This window comes from Colius striatus, chromosome 15 (genome assembly GCF_028858725.1).
Source record: "Colius striatus isolate bColStr4 chromosome 15, bColStr4.1.hap1, whole genome shotgun sequence".
NCBI lineage: Eukaryota > Metazoa > Chordata > Aves > Coliiformes > Coliidae > Colius > Colius striatus.
The window spans coordinates 9,805,841-9,823,225 of NC_084773.1; the positions used below are offsets into that span (position 1 = coordinate 9,805,841).

The window sequence follows — 17,385 nt, forward strand, 5'->3', positions numbered from 1 at the left end:
ACTACATTCGCCTTTCTGTTGCTGAGGCACTTGTACTGCATCTCCTTTACAGCCCTGCTGTAGCCACCCTTGTAACTCCTCGTTGTAACTCTTTTGTAGCCACATCACATTCCCTTTTTAATCCCTGTTTCATCACCATGGCAACCCCATTGTACACCTTCTGTAGCTTCATTGCATCCTTGCTGTGTCTTGCACACCCCCTTACAGTTGTACCTGTTGCAGCTGCAATGCATTCCCTACTGTATCCCCTTGCACCTCTATCATGTCTCCTCTTGCACTCCGTTGAACTCCCCCACCTTTGCACTCCTTGTTGCATTGCCTCCTGAGCTGCTGCATTCCATCCCTGTCCCAACGCCTTTTGTAACCCCAACTGGAGTGATATTGCATCCCCATATGCATCCCTACTACATCCTTATACAGCTGCCTTGCATTCCTATTGCATCCCTGTTATAAACCCCCTTCTACCCATGCTACAGCCTCATAGCAGCCCCCTCCCACCCTGTTGTATGGCTTTCACCCTCCCTTTGCACCCCTGTTGCAACCCATCCTATGCAGCTTCTTCGCATCGTCTTTGCTACCCGTTGTACACCCTTTGCAGCCCCCATCGCCCCCTTGTTGTCCTCCTCTTCCACACCCCATCGCAGCGCTGCTGTGTTCACCTTCCAGCTCCGTGGAAACCCCACTACGTCCCTCACACTCCTTTTACACCCCCTTTGCCCCCCTCGCATGCCCCTCTTTCACCTTTACTCAAATCCTAACACACCCCCTTTACCCACTCCGTTTCTCCCTCTTCCCCCCTATTAACAGCACTCCCCTTGCACCCCATTATTCACCCCCGCCTTACTCCCTCCTTGCTCTCCGCTGCAGCCCTATCGCATCCCCTCCTCCTCCCGCTTTCACCCCCTCTTTCAACCGCTGTCTATCCCCTCCACATCCCCCCTTCCTCACGCCCGCCCCCTCCCCTTCCGCATCCCCGCCTCGCTCCGCTGCGCCCCCGCGGAGCCGCACCGGCACTGGGGCGGAGGGCGGGCGCAACGGAGGCGCCGCGTTCCGCCGCTTCAGCCTGACATTGCGGCCCGGCCCGGCTCGGATCGGCACGGTGAGAGGCTGGCGGGGAGGGAGATGCAGGGCTAACAGAAGCAATGTTAGGAAGGCGGGGGGAGGGCACCGGGGCGGGGAGGGCAAGGACGCCGTTCTAGCATCCGGGCTCCCCCCGCCCCGGCGCCCCCCTCCCTGCTCTCAGCCTTGGGGAGGGAGAGTGTGCAGGACGAAAGCCAAAACGCGAGAAATAATTTCAAATATCTGTATTTTTAAGACTGAATTGCCTTAAAACCTTTTCCTTTTCCCTGCCCCCCCCCCAATAACAAATAAACGGGGCACAAAGAGGAGGAGGGCGGTGTTGCATCTCGGCCGCTGCGATTCGGAGGATGCCATCATTTTGATGGAGTAGAATGCTTAGAGGGGGTTGTGTGCTGGGAGAGGGGAGCTGGAGGTGGCCCCCATCGCGATACCCACTCGCTCCCCCCCTCCCCGGGACGGAGTGCGGGCGCACGCGTGACATCAGCCGTGCGGTGCATCCTCCGCTGCGTGAGCGTGCGGCGGGACGGGCATGGCGACGGGGTCCGGAAGGAGAACGGGCACGTTTTGGATTCAGCCTACTGTGATCCGGCCTTTCAGCCACCTTGTCCTCGGCCTGTGCCGCCAAAGACACTGAGGGGCTCGGCCCCGTGTAATCCCAGCCTGGACTTCTGCGGCCCTTAGGTTTATGAGCCATGTTGCAGAGATACAAATGGGTCAGAGGTACACGTTTGGTGAAACGGCGCTGCAGAAATAATGATCTCATTGCTGCCTTCTATAAATAAATGAAGGTGAAAGGGCACATTTCCTACTCTCAGCCCTCCGGAGGCTGGATTAAGACCGAGAGCTGGGCTGGCTGATGGACAGAGATCTTTCAAATATTAATAGATCTTCAATTATAACTGCATAGTGACTGGCATCTAAAAGATCATGCTGCAAAAGATACCACTGAGGTGTCGTGATACTCGTTACGTCCTGGTTTATGGTCAGTATTGGTTTAGTGGCTGTCGAGGATGCCAAGGAGGAGGCAGTTTCCAAGGGAAACGGCTTACTAGCACTTTCAGGGATTTTTCTCTCAGCTGTTAGTGGTGTGAGTCAGGGTTTCTGGGAGCTGCACCTCAGCTGCTGAGGCTCACCAAACCCCCTGTTTCTGCAGTGGGATCTTAAAACTGGTTGATGTTTTTTCTTCCTCAGTTCTTCAAAACAAAAAGTATGGCTAAACGTGCTGCTTGGCTTTCAGTGATTCAGAGTTTTAAAGTCTATTGTTGGTCAGACACGAGGGGCTGTGAGAGCACAGGCAGCAGCCCTGTTTTTTTGCAACCCCGTCCCAATCAGCACGGCCTGATACAACCTTTGCACTTGATTTTGGCATATCTGGGCAGTAAGAGCAAGCATGTGACTCCTGTCTTGTAACCCCTTCCATGGGGTTACCTAGCACATTAGCTGCTGTTCTGCACTGCCCGGCTGAGCGCCTCTCCTCTGTCTTGTGAAGTTTTGTGTCAAGGCCCCCAGTGTGGCTCCCCTGGGCTCCTCTCCTCCCTCAGCTCTCGCCCCATCAGCAAGGCTGGCCCTGCTAGAGATGCTGATCCTGGTGAAGAGCCTCCCGTCTCCCTGGGTAACAAGCTGAGTTGCTTTCACATTGGTTGGATTGCATGTTCTTTTATCGAGCTAAATGCAGGTTTTTTGATCCCACACCCTGGGGTGTGCTGCTGCTGCTGCACCTTACATGGGGCTTGGAAACAATCAATATACACACCTGAGTTGCACTGTTGGGTTTTCTCCACACTTGCTGGTGTGACCCACTGAGCTTGAAAGAGAAAAAAATATTAATGTGGATTCAAAGCTTGCTCACAGTAATTTGTTGACCCATTGGCTGATGGCTCTGGGGACTGTCACCAACATGCTTAGACCGCTCCTGCCTCTTGGCCTCTTCGTTTGCTGGTGATGAGGCCTCAGCTTGCATTAGGCACAGGAGAGGAAGGAGACAAGTGGAGCCTCTTGTCCTGGGGCTGTGGCATTCTCTGGGAGGTTGTTTGGGGTGTCCTTCCCAGTGGGATGTGAGGGCTGCAGTGGTCAGTGCCTATGGCTCAGCTGCCGGTGGGAGCCAGTGCTGGCACTTTGGCACCCTGTGCCTGGCTGGGTGTGCAGGCTGCTGGGCCGCTTCACTCTGTGCTCACACAGCATTTCTCAGACTTGCCTAATTGATGTCTGTGAGTTAATTTATGAGGTACTTGGAGATCCTTCCAAGAAGCAGTAGCAATGCTGGGGGCCGTTTGCTGTGACTTTTGGTCACAGGGCACCTCAAAGTGATGGATGAGCTGTGGTCTGAAGAATTATGACTGCTACCAGGAGGCTTGCTTTTATCTTTAAGCCCACAATGTCTCTCCAGCAAAAGGCTATGATGGGGCCTAGGGCAATGCTGTCAGCTCCAGCTCCCGTCCCTGGTACTGGGGCAGCAGGGAGGGTGGTCACCAGCTGGCCAAAGCACCATCACAGGGGGCTGGCACCGTGAGTGCGCCTGCGTGGCTTTGGGGGCCCAGAGTGCCCGCATTGCTGCTGGGCTCAGGGAGGGTTTTATGGGGCCGGAGGTGCTGAGGACCAGGGTGCTGGTGGCTGTCCCCGATCACAGAGCTGGGCCTGCCTGTGTTTTCCCTCCCATCGCCCCCATCATGGGTTGCCATGGAAATCCGTGGCGATGCTCTTGCCCACGCAGAAGGAGGCTCGGCCTGGCCGCGGGGCTTCCCGGGCATCCTTCCCCTCCCTCCCCGGGCACCCACGGCTGGGGGGCCGCGGGCAGGGCTTGCCGCCTGCGCATGGCCAGCACTGGGCACCCTGGCTCTATGCGGCGAGCGGCGGCTGCCACGGCCCCGCCAAAACGCCCCGGGCCCCCGGCTGCTGCCGGCCCAGCCTCCGAAACGCCCCGGGCCCCCGGCTGCTGCCGGCCCAGCCTCCGAAACGCCGCGGGCCCCCGGCTGCTGCCAGCCCCGCAGGGCCGGACTTGGGGACTCGCTGGCTCAAGGCAGCCCCCGGCGCTCCTGGAGGAGCGGCTCCGGTGCTCCCGCTGAGCCTTCAGCGTCAGTTTCCTCGGTCAAAAGCCGCCGGCGAGTTCAGGCCAGTGTTTTCGTGCCTCTGCGGGGACTTCGTGCGTTGGCACAGGGTAGGCTGGCGGCGTGGGGGAGGACCGAGAGCACCGGAAAGTTGCGTTTAAGGCGAAGAGGAAGGGGATGGCAATCAGCTTCGCTGGTGTTGTTTTAATAGCTGTAATCACCCCAAGCGCACCCATGAGCCCCTGGCGTCATCTCTCCCTGCCGTGATGGCAGCGTGCACTTTGCTCCTTCTCGGCACAAGTGCCTTCGTTTATCTTTGTAGTACAAAGGGCTGTATTAACATAAGCAGGGGAAAGGTTGGTCAGAAGGCAAAGAAAGCATCATAAAGAGAAGCTGGTGGCTTAAATAACACAAACTCGCCATCGCACCAGGCTCCGGAGTCTGAAAGGAAGAGAAAAAGCAGGAGTGGGATTTTAACCTTTTATTCTTTCCCTCTTCTGTCAGTGTTTTCAGCCACCGCCACTACCCACAGTGAGTGGTTCCTGTGCCGAGAGGAGGAGGGGATCTCTGCAAAGTAAGCTGTGCTTTTCAAAGGCTTTCTCTTTCTTGTTTTGCTTTCCAAGAGCAGCAGAGGTGGAGGTGGTGACCCCGCACCGGGGGCTCAGGGGTTCCCATGGTCTCATGCTTTCCCTGTGCTTTCTCCTAGCTGCAGCCTTCCCTCGTTAGGGATTGCTGATGGGAATGATGAGGTTTTCTGTGCTTAATTTCCTCCCTGTTTTAGTGGCATAGAGAAAGGCAGCAAGTGGTCATAGGTGGGCTGTGCAGCCCCGATCTCACCTAGGAGGTTTATTTGTTGCACAAAGTGTTACCTCAGCCCTGCAGAGATCAAAGATCTTTCCACAAAATGTTAATTAAACGAATAACGGCGTGTTGTTGAGGCTTGAAGAAGGAAATGAAGTTTAGCTTTGTTAAGGAGGTGCCTGGGAGAAATATTCACAGTATTTCTTCAGTTTCAGTTGTTCTTATTTTCCCTGGGGGAAGAGGGAAAACCCAGCCATTGTTTCTGAGGTTCTGTAAACCATTTTCCTTGGTCATGTGCAATATGGGGGTGTTGATGTGATCCAATGTGACAGTGTTGGAGGGGGAGAGGATGTGACTGGCAATTCTGTTCTTGCTTCCCGGCATAACATACAAATGCTGCCCACTGCCGTGAGTCTTGCAGGAAGCAGAAATAAATGTGCCTGGTCTGTCATGGAGAAGTGTGGAGGTGAGGATGTGGGGGTATGGCTGGTGGGAGAGCAGGCACTGAGGAGGTTTCGTTTTACAATTGTGTGACAAAAGACTTAGTGCTGAGGAAAGGGCGAGACATAAGTTGGTTAGCAGGGGGAATTAGAGGAGATGTGTGTGCAACAGGGTTTAATCCCTTAATAAGAAAAATATATCCCAGCTGTCTGTGGTGGGGCGAGTTCAGGGACGTGCATGATGTTGCATGAGAGCTTGTCCTTGTGCCCTGCGTTCTCTGGCTGCTGCCCCTGAGATTTGTCTCAAGGATGCTTGAGAGCTGGGATGGGGACCTATGACAACAGCAAGTGCAAAACGCCCATGGGGGCAAGAGCAAGGACATGGGGCAGGGATGAATTTGTGTTAGATAAGGGCTTGTCACCAAAGAACGTCCTGCCAGGTTGTTTCCTTCAGTTCCCGAGCCCATTAATAGGCTCTGCTCCCTTGATTAATTGCTGCCTGTGCAGAGCAGTAATGAGAGCCGGGCTCAAGCCATCAATTCTAGGTCAGTGGTTTTGTGCTGGGGATTTGGAATCTGACATGGGGGGGAGAGCCAGAGCTAAACACCTTACTCCAAAAAGCAGCATGGAGCCAGCATTAAGGCAGTCCTGCCTGCACCCATCAGGGGAAAGGCTGCCTGCACCCAACAGAGCAGGGCAGGGCTTCCCTGTCTGCAAAGTGTCCCAAAGGCCACAACACACACCATCGCCCCAGATGTGGTCTGTGCCTGCTAAGGAGGCTCATGGACTTTTTGAAATGTGCTCTCTTGAGCGGATAACATTGCAATAATGATATCCATTAAAGAGCCAGAAGAAATAATTGAGTTTTCAACCTGAAAGAGATTTTGCTGTGCTCTTGAGTGGTTTCTGTTGCCTCTTGCAGAGCCTCTTTCCACTCTCGCTGGCAGCAGAGATCCCATCTAACATCAACTTGTCATTGTTTCTGGTGTTTTAACTTCTGATCCTTCCTTAAATGTGGGCAGGTGAGGCTGTGCAGTGAAGAGCAGCATGGACCCAGATGTGCTGAACATGTTTGTCATCGCCAGCGGCACCCTGGCCATCCCCATCCTGGCGTTTGTGGCCTCTTTCCTCCTCTGGCCCTCAGCGCTCATCCGCATCTACTACTGGTGAGTTCATTAGCCCGGCTGCTGTCATTGTAGCCTGGGGTGGAATTGCTGCTGGTCTCCACCAGGTAGGTCCCTCTGCCCTGGGACACACACAGGGGCACAAATAGCCAGCCTGTGGGCAGCAAGGCAGCAGGGACAGAGGTGGGTGTTCCTGCCCATGATGGCCATAGGAGCAGGTGAGTTCTTTCACAGACATACCAGCTGTATGTGTAGCTCTAAGTGTCTCTAAGAGAAGAAAATAGCAACTTCTTACTACTTTTTTTGCTGCTGAGGCTTATGTCTCTCGGCAGCCTCAGCTGGGCTTTGGGATGCCTCTGAGCGTTTCTGGTTGATGCATCTTGTCCTTTCCAATACCGGAGGCAAGAACTGCATTCTTCTGCCCTTGCCTGTCCCTGGCAACCTGTGCTGAGCAGCATGGGGTCAGCTTTCCCATCGGGGTTTGCTGCGGGGGAACGCCAGGGTGAGGCTGCCTGCAGGAGCTGGGCAGTGACCCGTGGGCACGCTGCCCTCACATGCTGCTGTCAGATGGTGGCTTCCACAGTTTTGGCTGATGAGGTGTTCCCAAGTCGAAGGGACCTGCTGTGAGAGGAGGACGTTAGCCCAGCCCAGCACTCAGGCACAGCAGTGTGATGAAGCCTGTTTCTACTGGCACAGCTGTTGGCAACCTTCTCATCAAAGCGTCTGGGGGCTGAGGGAGGATGGGATCAAAATCCCTGCCACAGGATAGGCACGAGGGACAATTTCTTCTTGTTGTGCAGTGTGTGGGGACCTGCAAGGCCAAACATTGCTCTGCAAAGGAGAGCAGGCAATGTGACAGCCTCATGCCCTGGGGGTGTCCAGGCTGCTGCCCAGGGCAGGTCCAGATGCTGCAGGGTTTGTCGGTCAAAGGTGGGTTTTCTTGATTTGGACATACAAGTGATGGTGGAAGCTGGGGAGGACCATGATGGGTCCGGGTTCAGAGGAGGATTGCTGGAGAAGCACTGCTGCACCAGAGCAGAGTGAGTGGGGTTAGGGCAAAGCCTTCAGAGGGCCATGGGAAGAGGTGGTAGGACAGGTGAAAGTGGCACAAGGGGCTGATGCCAGGAGCTTTGAGTAGCCAAGTTGGAAGGAGAGAACACCCTACTGCCTTGCCCTTTGGGGTTGCAAATTTGAAGTTGAGTGAACATGCACCATGAGTAGGTCGGTCGATGTCTGGCTGATGGAGGGAGCGTGTGAGCAGAGGCTAGCAAGGCTGTTTTCTTTGGAAGGGTAAGAGCCTCCATCTCTCTCTCTTTCTGATTTTCTGGCAGCACTGGCATTTTGCAGGAGTAACTGTGAAGCTAAGTCTGAGACAGCGGGGGAGTAGAGTGGGTTTGCCCTTTACTCTTCCTTTCCCATTTGCCTCCTTTTGAGTCAGCTTTTTAGGGGCTGCAATCATTGTTTCCCCATAGGCAGGGACAAGACACCACATCATGCTGTCCTCCCGTTCCAGCCCATGGACTGCTCCCAGGAGGTCCCTGAGAGGTCCCTGGGGACACTTCTCCCTTCTCCCACCATTTGCTGCCCTCCTCAGCGCTGCTCTGCGTGTCCTCATCCAGCATGGCCAAGGGTCACACTGGGCCCCAGTTACCCATGGCCTCGCTCCCTCTCCTGCTGCTAATGCTGCTCCTTGGCGAGCGTGACATCCGGGGCTGCCCCGCTGACCCCTCTGCCCGCGCTGCCCGCTCTGCCGGCTCTGCCACAGGGGTTAATCAGTTTAGCCACTGCCACTAAGCGCGTTAACACCTTGTGAGGGATCAGTTCAGCTTTACGCAGATTATTTTGCCTTCTGTTGAATTGATCCATCAGGATCAGTTGCTAAAAATGTTATCATCTTGCCCATCAGTAGTTTACACCGGTGCCTTTGAGGCGAGGACTCTTAAGACACTTATTCAGGGAGAAATTCACCTCTCCTTGTAGGACCAGCACAGAGCCGAGATGCTGATTAAGTCCCACTAACTCCCTCTAAAAAGGGATTATGCTAAAAGAGGATTGCACTATGCATAAGCTTTGAGTGGGCAGAGAGCTAGGACAGCCCAGCAGCGCTGGTGACCTTGCTTTTGTGTCTGAAATAAATTCTGATATCGTGTATAAAAGTATTTGCTGGTGTCTTGGCCATGAGGAGTAGCTGGGTACTTGTCCTGATGAGGGTTACATCTGAGCATGGGGCCAATGCAGAAAAAGCAAGGCTGCCTTGGACTGCACGTACACATCATGTGTCCAAAGTGTCACTGGTAATCTCTGTCCAGGTTCCCTCCGGCCGGCAGTTTCACTACATCCTCTTTGAGCAAGCTGCAAGCGTGTGCTGGCAGGAGCTGCCTGCCTCTGCTTTCAGAGGAACAGCCCAGGTTTCCCTGGGGTTAGCCCAGTATCTTCTGGGGTGTTAGACCCTGTGTTAAGGATGGTCCCCTCCTGTCCTTTGCATGTGTATAAATACACTTTTTAAGATGACCTAGTTGGTAACTGGGGTTGGGAACTGGGTTTCTGTGATACAGCAGGAGTGACATGTTTTTGCTAGTATCTGATGTGCTGGTCTGTGAGGTGAGGTGATGTGATGTGGGGCCATTGCTGCAGGGCTGTGCCCAAATAAACCCACAACAAATCCACCTTACCCACCTAGAACCTCACTCAGCCTGCCCATCCTGCTTGCTGCCGTGCTGTGCGTGCTGCCTGTCTCACTTGAGCCTCTCTCCTCATACCAGCCTTTGGGTGCTTTCAGTTTTAGGATTGTTAATTTGCCCCATTTCTATTCTCTTGAGGGAGTCATGCAAAGCAGTTATTTTGTGAGTTTTTGAAGCTTTTACTGAACGAAGTGTCTCCACAAGCCATCTGCAGTGCAGCCATGAACAGCCAGTGGCTGGTACTACACCCGTAAGGGATCCCACGTAAGCACAGGGTCTGGCCCAGGGATCAGATGCTCAGCAGTAGTCCCTGTTAAAGCCACGGCAGCACCGGTGTGAGCTCAGCCTCACTGGCCTTGGCAAACTCACACATCTGCGGCTGAGTTTGGACTTGTCACCTGTCTCACATTGCCACAGAGCCCTTCTCTTACCTCACTGACTGGTATTGTTTTCTCCTTGTTTCCAGGTACTGGCGCCGAGCCCTGGGTATGCAGGTCAGATACGCCAACTACGATGATTATCAGTTTTGCTATTCCTATAGAGGGAGACCTGGATACCGGCCGTCCATCCTGATGTTACACGGGTTCTCAGCCCACAAAGACATGTGGCTGTCCATAGTCAAGGTGGGACTCCTTTTCCATCATGTTGCTGCTTTGGGAGGGTTGATAGTCCTGTGCTTGAGGGCAGTGTGAGGACCCAACAGTTACATGCATGGCATGTGACGATCACTGAAACATGCTTATCTCCATATTCGTTGTTTGTTGGATCCCTTTCACCCCCATGACATGCAGAGATGCGGGGGAAGAGCAGTATGTAGCTGCCTCCTCCACAGGAAGTGAGTCTTGCCCATGGTTTCTCATTGTGCCATCCCTGGTACGTGAGCTGATGTTATCTGCTGCACAAATAACCAGGGGCTGCTAGGAGGAGAGTGATTCCTCTACTCCCACCCATGGTCACCAGTTTCCATCCCTGGGCTTTGCAGTGCTTCCCCTGTGCTGTAACCACCCCTGGTTTGTTTCTGCAGTTCCTGCCAAAGAACCTGCACTTGGTGTGTGTTGACATGCCCGGGCACGAGGGCACAACTCGCTCAGACTTGGATGATTACTCCATTAGTGGGCAAGCAAAGAGAATACATCAGGTAAAGCCCCGATGCAGAGAGATGCGGGGATATAAGGGATATGGGGACGTAAGGGGTACTAAGCCTCATGAGCCCTGCCTCGTGCAGCCCCACACGCTCCCTTCCCAGGCAGCCAGAGACACTGGCCTCAAGCTTTTGAGTTGGATTTCTCTAATGACCCCACGCTGTTGCTTCCTCTCCCCTAACAACGCTTCTTCTGCTCCTCTGCCAGTTCGTGGAGTGCATCAGGCTGAACAGAAGGCCCTTTCATCTGGTTGGCACTTCCATGGGGGGGAACGTTGCCGGCGTCTATGCTGCTCAGTACCCAGAAGACATTTGCAGCCTGACCCTCATCTGTCCCGCAGGTGGGCAGTGCAGGGGAGGCGAGACGGAGAGGGCAAGCAGAGCAGTGCTGGAGGCAAAACAGGCTTTTAGTGCAGAGTGTTTTGAAACACTTTGTATGTAGGGTCTGAAAATCTCTGGCAGAGTGCCCTTCCAGGGCATGGGAGGAAATCACAGCCTTGTCCTGGCTGCGATTCTCTGAGGCTTTGGAGTCTGCCCCGCTGTGCCATGGCTGAGCTGGGACTAGGGAAAATGGGACAAGTCCTGCTCTGGAGGAAAATGTGCTTCCCCTCGGGGTGGCTGCCACTTTACATGTCCTGTCCATAGCCTCTCTGTCTGGAGAGGGAAACCAGGCAGCAATAACAAAAGCCTCTCTAGTCTGGTTGCCTGCTAGCCCTGGCATGCCCAAGGGCTCTGGGAGACGGCAGGCTCACTCCTTCCACCTTGGGATACCTCAAGTGGGAAAAGGGCTTTGGGGCTGGGCACAGGTCAGCAGAGTATTCCCATGCTCATGCAGAACCCCTCACTCCTCCATCCCCACTGGCCCCTTGACTGAGGGGCTCAGGGGAGCTTGGGCATGATGTTCTTCACAGCAGGGGATCGGCAGGGAGCTTTCTCTGACAAGGAGAGCTTTGCTGCACCCTGGTTGTTATGGCAGCTGCTTTCTCCTCCCACGCAAGGAAAGCGGCTCCAGATAAGAAACAAGTAATGAAGCAAAGCACAAGGTTACCTAGCTACCAGGCTCTGGGGGCAGCAAGGGCCCCCCTCTGCTCTGGGAGGTGTGTTGGCTGACTCTCCAGGTGTTTCTGGATGTGAAACCTCCGTGGGAGCTGCAGAGAGGTTTGGGATTAAGCTGCTGGGGGATTCTTCCTCATCATGCTGCACAAGGATGGGACTTCTGACCTCTTCTGCCTGATGCTTTGCAGGCTGGGCATGGGTATTAGGATTTGTATTTGCTGCCCACATGCAAATAAACGCTGTAGTTTCTGCCAAAGTAGGAATCCACCTTGTGCTGTGTCAGCTGTCAGGGCTCGGTGGCGTCACAGCCTGGCGCAGGAGCTATGCCAGGGTGCCTCTGGCTCCTTAGGAAGGTTGTTGGATGTACAGATTTTATTCTCCCCCTCAGTTTTAAGATGAGAGGATTTTAATGATTGAGCAAGGAAGGCCAGAGAGAGTGATGATGGAGGTCAGTACAGTGGTGCTCTGTCGCTGGGGCTGTTGAGATCTCCTTTTGACCTGTGCCCACCTTCTCATTTGACCCAGGCCTGCCAAGTACCACCGACAGCAAGTTCATTAAGCAGCTGCGGGAGCTGAAGGAGTCTGAACGCATCGACAGGATCCCTCTAATCCCCTCGACGCCCGAGGAGATGGCGGATATGCTGAAGCTTTGCTCCTACGTTCGCTTCAAGGTGCCACAGCAGGTGAGGAGCCCGGGCTGGCTGTGGTGGCTGGGAAAGGGGGGCTCAGAGAAGGGGAGGCAAATTTCTTTCCTCCTGACCTGAACGGTGGCAGCTGAGGCAGTGCCTGGAGTGGAGCTGGCAATGTCATTCCCCCCATCCCCCATGCAGAACACCCCCAGCTCTGCTCCCAGCAGCTTTCCAGCACTTTCCTTTCAAACCCACTTTTGCCACTGCCCTCCATCAGTGCTCGCTGAAATTCCTCGTCCAGGGAGGTCTTTGTCAGCGGCCTTTTTAGTAAATATGACTGGCAGGAAGCATTCAGTAGCTAACTAAAGCAGCTGTTGTCAGGCCTGGAGGGGGATTGTTTACTGCTTTTTAAGTAAAAAGGAATGGAAATGTTAATTGTTTTGTTGTCAGGCGAGAGGAACTTGTGGAGGGGGCTGATGATTAAGCTGGTTTTCCTTAGGAAGTCTGGGATGAGTAGATTGGAGACTCAGAAAAAAAATGTAAGGTAGCTGCCAACACCTTTTTTGGGTTTTTTTTGGCAAAAGGAGAAAAGAAGGAAGAAAAGCAGAGTCATGGCTGAGGTGGCCTGCTGGCTGTGCATGGCTGGCCTGGGGGAGAAATTTGGGTTTACATCATAAAAGGCAAAAATAGTTGTCCTTGAAATACATGTTGAAATACGTGTTACTCAAGCGGGGTTGTGATGGCCAGACTTGCTTGGGAAGGAACTCAGGAAGAAGCTCTCCCCAGGGTCAGGCTGTTCAGGACAAGTTGCCCCAGCAGCTCTTCTCTGCTCTCCCTGCAGATCCTCCAGGGCCTCGTCGATGTTCGCATCCCACACAATGATTTTTACCGGAAACGTAAGTGTATGGTGGCAGCCCCTTTCACCAGCCTTTCTGGCAGCCCAGGGTGTGGGGATAGGCTGTCCCTGGCCCTCACAGCCCTTGCATGCCCCCCAGCCCCAGCATCCCCTGTTGCCATGCTGAAGGTGGGAGGGGGCAACATCATTAAGAGAGTTGGGGATGCATCTTAGCTGCTGGTAATGATGCACCTCCCCACGGGCAATGGGGTCACTGTGTACCCCTCACCCTCCTACTGATACCCACAAGGAGATGGGCTTGGAGGAAGGTCTCTCCACAGTGGAGCCTCTGGCAGTGCAAGGACAACCCACTGGGGCCCTGCCCATCAGCTCTGAGAGGGGACACTGGCAAGGCTGGCCCACAAGGACCCTGGCGAGAAGGGAGGGCAAATCATCCACCTTGTAGGACTGACTCTCCTCTTGCCTTTACCAGTGTTTTTAGAAATTGTGGATGAAAAGTCCAGGCACTCTCTCCATGAGAACATGAACAAGATCAAAGCGCCAACACAGGTCATCTGGGGAAAGCAGGACCAGGTACACGGCCCCCTCAGCTCCCCCACAGCACTGCAGCTCCGTCTCTGCTGCATCCACCCACGAGGGCATGGCAGGGCTGTGCTGCCTGCTGCTCTGTGGCCAGTTGGCATGCCTGTGGCCTCGTCCCTGGGGCGTTTGGACACAGGGGCTCAGGATGCTGGGCAGAAAGTGCACAGCCAGCATGAGGGCAGAGATGGGGCTGAGGAGGGCGAGGGGGCAGGTGGGGACAGGTGCCAGTGCCACAGCAGGCTGGCCTGGGAAGAGGAGTAAGTGCCAGCAAAGAGAGTTGTCCTGGCAACTGGGGAGAGATGCGCTGTTGGTGGGTAGTGGCAAGGCAAAGGCAGAGCTTCGTAGGGCTGGTTGCTGAGGGAGGAGTGGGAGGGGGAAGAAGGCAAGCTGCAGGCATGCAAAGGGCTCTAAATGCAAAGGTACAAGCATTTGCTTGCAATGAGCCAGCAGCTCCAAGAGTTCCCTCTTGCATGTGGAGACTGGCACCACACAGCCTCCCTGCCCTGACCCCAGGCACAGGTGCCACGGGATGAGACTGGCACTGCGAGGACCATGTCCACATCCTAGCTCAGCATTGGACTTGCAAGGGCAGCTCCAATGGGGTTTCTACAGTGTCCAGCAGAACCTCTGCCCGTGGGAGTGACTGTTCTCTCCCTCCCCCTGTCCTCCAGGTGCTGGATGTTTCTGGCGCCAGCGTTTTGGCGAGCGCCATCCCCGAGTGCCACGTGTACATCCTGGAGAACTGCGGGCACTCGGTGGTGGTGGAGCGGCCGCGCAAGACGGCCAACCTCATCCTGGAGTTCCTGGCGCTGCTGCACAGCATGGACAGCAAGAAGCAGGCGTGAGCGCGGCAGGGAGCCCAGCGCCCACGCCCCGTCTTTGAAGTTGTAAAGTACTGCAGTTTTGATAAGTTCTCAGGGATCTTGTATGATTTGGGGTGAATGTGCCAAAGTCCCTGAGGAAGACAGAATCACTGATACCTAAACCGATAGCGCCGCCAGCACAGCGACCTTGGGGTCATTGAACAACCTCCATAGATACAGGAACAGAAACAGAATCTCTCCCTTCTCTGCTTAGAGATAAAGCAGAAACAAGCTGAAATCACCAAGCACTATCCATGCCATGTGCTGAAGCTCCTTACGCAGCCGCCAATCCCACCCAAGTCACCGGCACATAGTTGTTAATGACATTTACCTAAGCTATATAAGCAGTGTAAGAAGGAGGAAGCATCCCGGACTGAGACTGAAAATATTTCTACTACTTCGAGTCTGTCACGTTGCATGCTGCCGTGCTGTAACAGAGCCCCAGTGCTCCCGCCCTCTGCTCGAGTGCCCTTTGTGTAGCTCCTTCACTCGTGATTTATGCAGAAAACAACAGAAACCTTCTTGTGTGGAATTCCAATGACCGTATGTGCAAAAAATGTTTACACTCTGAGCGGGGGATTTTTAAATCCCCCAACAGCTCCTGTGCGAATGTAATGCCTTAACATTGCCCAGGGCACAGTGTCTGTGCACAGCCCGCCTTGCCCAGGGGACAGTTCCCCCCGAGGGTGAACGCAGTGGGTGAACACTCGGGGTGCAGACAGCAGCCTCGCCACCGCTGTGTGAATCGGGGGGGATGGAAAGCGCCCGGTGTGATGCGGTGCCCGAGCCCGAGTCAGCAATAAGCCCGTGGGCAGGGTGCGAGTCGGCACACTCGGGCGAGCTCTTGGCTCAGCTCTTCTGTCACGTGGCGCTGCTGAAGACGTTGATGTAAATAACGATTTCTCTTAATGAATTCCGTGAATTCTGTGAATGCCAACGTCACCGTGAGGGGTGGGAGGCGGGAGGGAAGGGCTGGGGCTGTGAACGGCGTGGGGCTGCGGGCTCACTGGGCAGCGAGGAGGGAAACATCCAGTGTGCTTCGGTGTCCTCGATGGCCGTGACTCCTGACTGAGTGACGTTCTGGTCGGACTGGGTCGGCACACTCGCGATGCTGACAGCCGCCTTCTCACCGTCTCCCCAAGGTACCCTGATCTGTACATCCATCTGAAAACTCCCCGTCAGCTTCTCTGCTCTTTAAAGAGGAGAAACATTGTTCTTTTAGAAAATTAGACAGTTGCTGTTAATTGCTTGGTTATTGTTTCTACTACAGGAGTTGATTTTAAATAAATGATAGTTTTATGTGGTAAAAGCCAGGAAAAAAAAGTGTTGGGTATCTATATGCCACAGATTGCTGTACAAAAAGGATTTATATGGTTATTAAAATCTAGTGATTCAAGGAGTCCACTGTGCAATGATTGTGTTTTTTTCCTTTAAGGAAGAAGGGAGTTGTGTTGTGCAGCACAGGGGACTTGCTCTGCTGCTTTTTGCCTCCCCACGTTTCTGGGAGATGCAGGTTGTGCCTTGAATATTGGATAATACCAAGAGAGATGGTGAAGACCAGGAAGGCTCAAGTCACATCTTCTTATTGAGAGAAGGTGTCCCTAAACACTCAAGAATCACAGAATGGTAGAGATTGGAAAGGACCTTTAGAGATCATCTAGTCCAATCCCCCTGCAGAAGCAGGTCAGCCTAGATCAGGTTGCACAGGAACGTGTCCAGGCAGGACTTGAAGCAAAATAAAACCTCAAGGCGCAGGGGAGTTAGGTTTTAAGCACCAACATCCCTTGTTAAACTGTTGAAAGTGTGTTAAACACTGGTTTCATCTGTAATTACAAGTCTTATTGAATTCATACAGCATACTGGGCATAGCATTACATCAACAGGTAAGGCTGTGTCCCGGGCTGTGCATGGGGCTCTGGAAGGAGCAGGGGCTCCTGCTGCTCCCTAGGGGGTTGGATCTCCTGTTTGACAGAGCCACAAGCAAACCATTGGATTCCAATTGTGTCACTGGGAAATTGCACATAGGCTGAGCATCCTGGCATGGCAGGAGAGAGTAATTTGCCTTTTGTGTTGTTGCCTAGTGTTTGTGCTGCTTTCCTTATAATTATGTAAATTAACTAGGCATGTGCTGGGGCTGGGCTGGGTGGCAAGGCTCGTGGAGGTGGAGGCTCACATAAAAGCTAACTAAGGAGCTGGCCCTTGCTTGTTATGGGTCCTGCTAAGGCTGAGTCACTGTATCTTGAAAAGAGGTTGCAAAACACAATAGGAGTGGCTCAATAACAAACCTAATGATGCCTCTGAGCAAGCAATTTTGCTGCTGAGCACCTGGGTCTCCACTGCCAGGGTACCAGGAGGGATAGAGCTTGGGGGCAGCTGCTCCCAGGCACTTCAGATGTGCCCAGGTGCTCCAGGGCCCTTGAAACATGGGCACCCAGGGAAGCCTCAGCCAGGTGCTGCTCCACACAGCTGCAGGCGGGTGTTTGTCTGCAGTGGAGAAGCATCTTTCGCCCTTTTTTTTCCAGCAAAGGAGATTAACAGCGTCTCCTGCCTTGTGGGGATGGGGGTTTCGGCAGCACAGCCATGCTCAGCGCATCCCCTGGCAGGCAGAGCAGTGCTCAGGCTGTCTGGCACCGTGGTTTGGGTTCTGCCGTGGGTGCCCATAACCCCGGGAGCCCATCACCTGCCTGAACCCTCCCCTGACTCAGTGTGTTTCCCAATCCTCTTGCACACAAGCGGTGCTTGTCCCACGGCAGCCTGGACGGGAGCACCCCGGGGCACGGCGTCTGGCACCCGCAGAGGGAGGGGGCACGGCAGCTCCCACCCGTGTCCGTGCCCGCTGCAGGAGCACGTGTTCCCCTTACACCTGCAGCTGCCCACGACAAGACAAAGGTGCCCTGCCTGCGCCCTCCAGCTACACTCGCAAGTGCAAGGAAAGCCTATCGGATGTGAGGCGGGGAGTGGTTATTTCAGCGCTTGTTCCTCCTGGGAGCCCGTGTTCCGAGCACCAGCCTCGTGGGGGCGGGTTGGGATCATTCATTGAATACTGCCCGTACTCGGTGGCCTCTCCCTGCCTTTCCTTGCCCGACAG

The 17,385-nt window shown here is 54.3% G+C and overlaps 1 protein-coding gene across 4 annotated transcripts; it reads left to right on the top strand.

The window, feature by feature from the left end:
* Positions 1 to 1,001: 1,001 nt before the first annotated feature.
* On the top strand, positions 1,002 to 15,240 carry ABHD6 (abhydrolase domain containing 6, acylglycerol lipase). Of its 4 annotated transcripts, none has more exons than XM_062008243.1 (10): positions 1,002 to 1,099; positions 4,629 to 4,698; positions 6,388 to 6,531; positions 9,637 to 9,793; positions 10,195 to 10,308; positions 10,520 to 10,652; positions 11,893 to 12,050; positions 12,838 to 12,892; positions 13,325 to 13,425; positions 14,106 to 15,240. In XM_062008243.1, the coding sequence occupies exons 3-10, from the start codon at positions 6,413 to 6,415 to the stop codon at positions 14,277 to 14,279; spliced, it is 1,011 nt and encodes a 336-aa protein (XP_061864227.1). In that variant the 5' UTR covers positions 1,002 to 1,099; positions 4,629 to 4,698; positions 6,388 to 6,412; the 3' UTR covers positions 14,280 to 15,240. The 4 variants fall into 4 exon arrangements, with proteins under 4 accessions (XP_061864227.1, XP_061864230.1, XP_061864229.1 ...); XM_062008245.1 differs by lacking the exon at positions 1,002 to 1,099 and adding an exon at positions 4,003 to 4,234; XM_062008246.1 differs by lacking the exon at positions 4,629 to 4,698.
* The last annotated feature ends 2,145 nt before the right edge of the window (positions 15,241 to 17,385 follow it).

Coding starts and splice junctions, on each gene's coding strand:
- ABHD6 (XM_062008243.1), top strand. CDS start 6,413: ATGGACCCAGATGTGCTGAACATGTTTGTCATCGCCAGCGGCACCCTG. Junction 6,532..9,636: donor CTCATCCGCATCTACTACTG/GTGAGTTCATTA, acceptor CCTTGTTTCCAG/GTACTGGCGCCGAGCCCTGG. Junction 9,794..10,194: donor TGTGGCTGTCCATAGTCAAG/GTGGGACTCCTT, acceptor TTGTTTCTGCAG/TTCCTGCCAAAGAACCTGCA.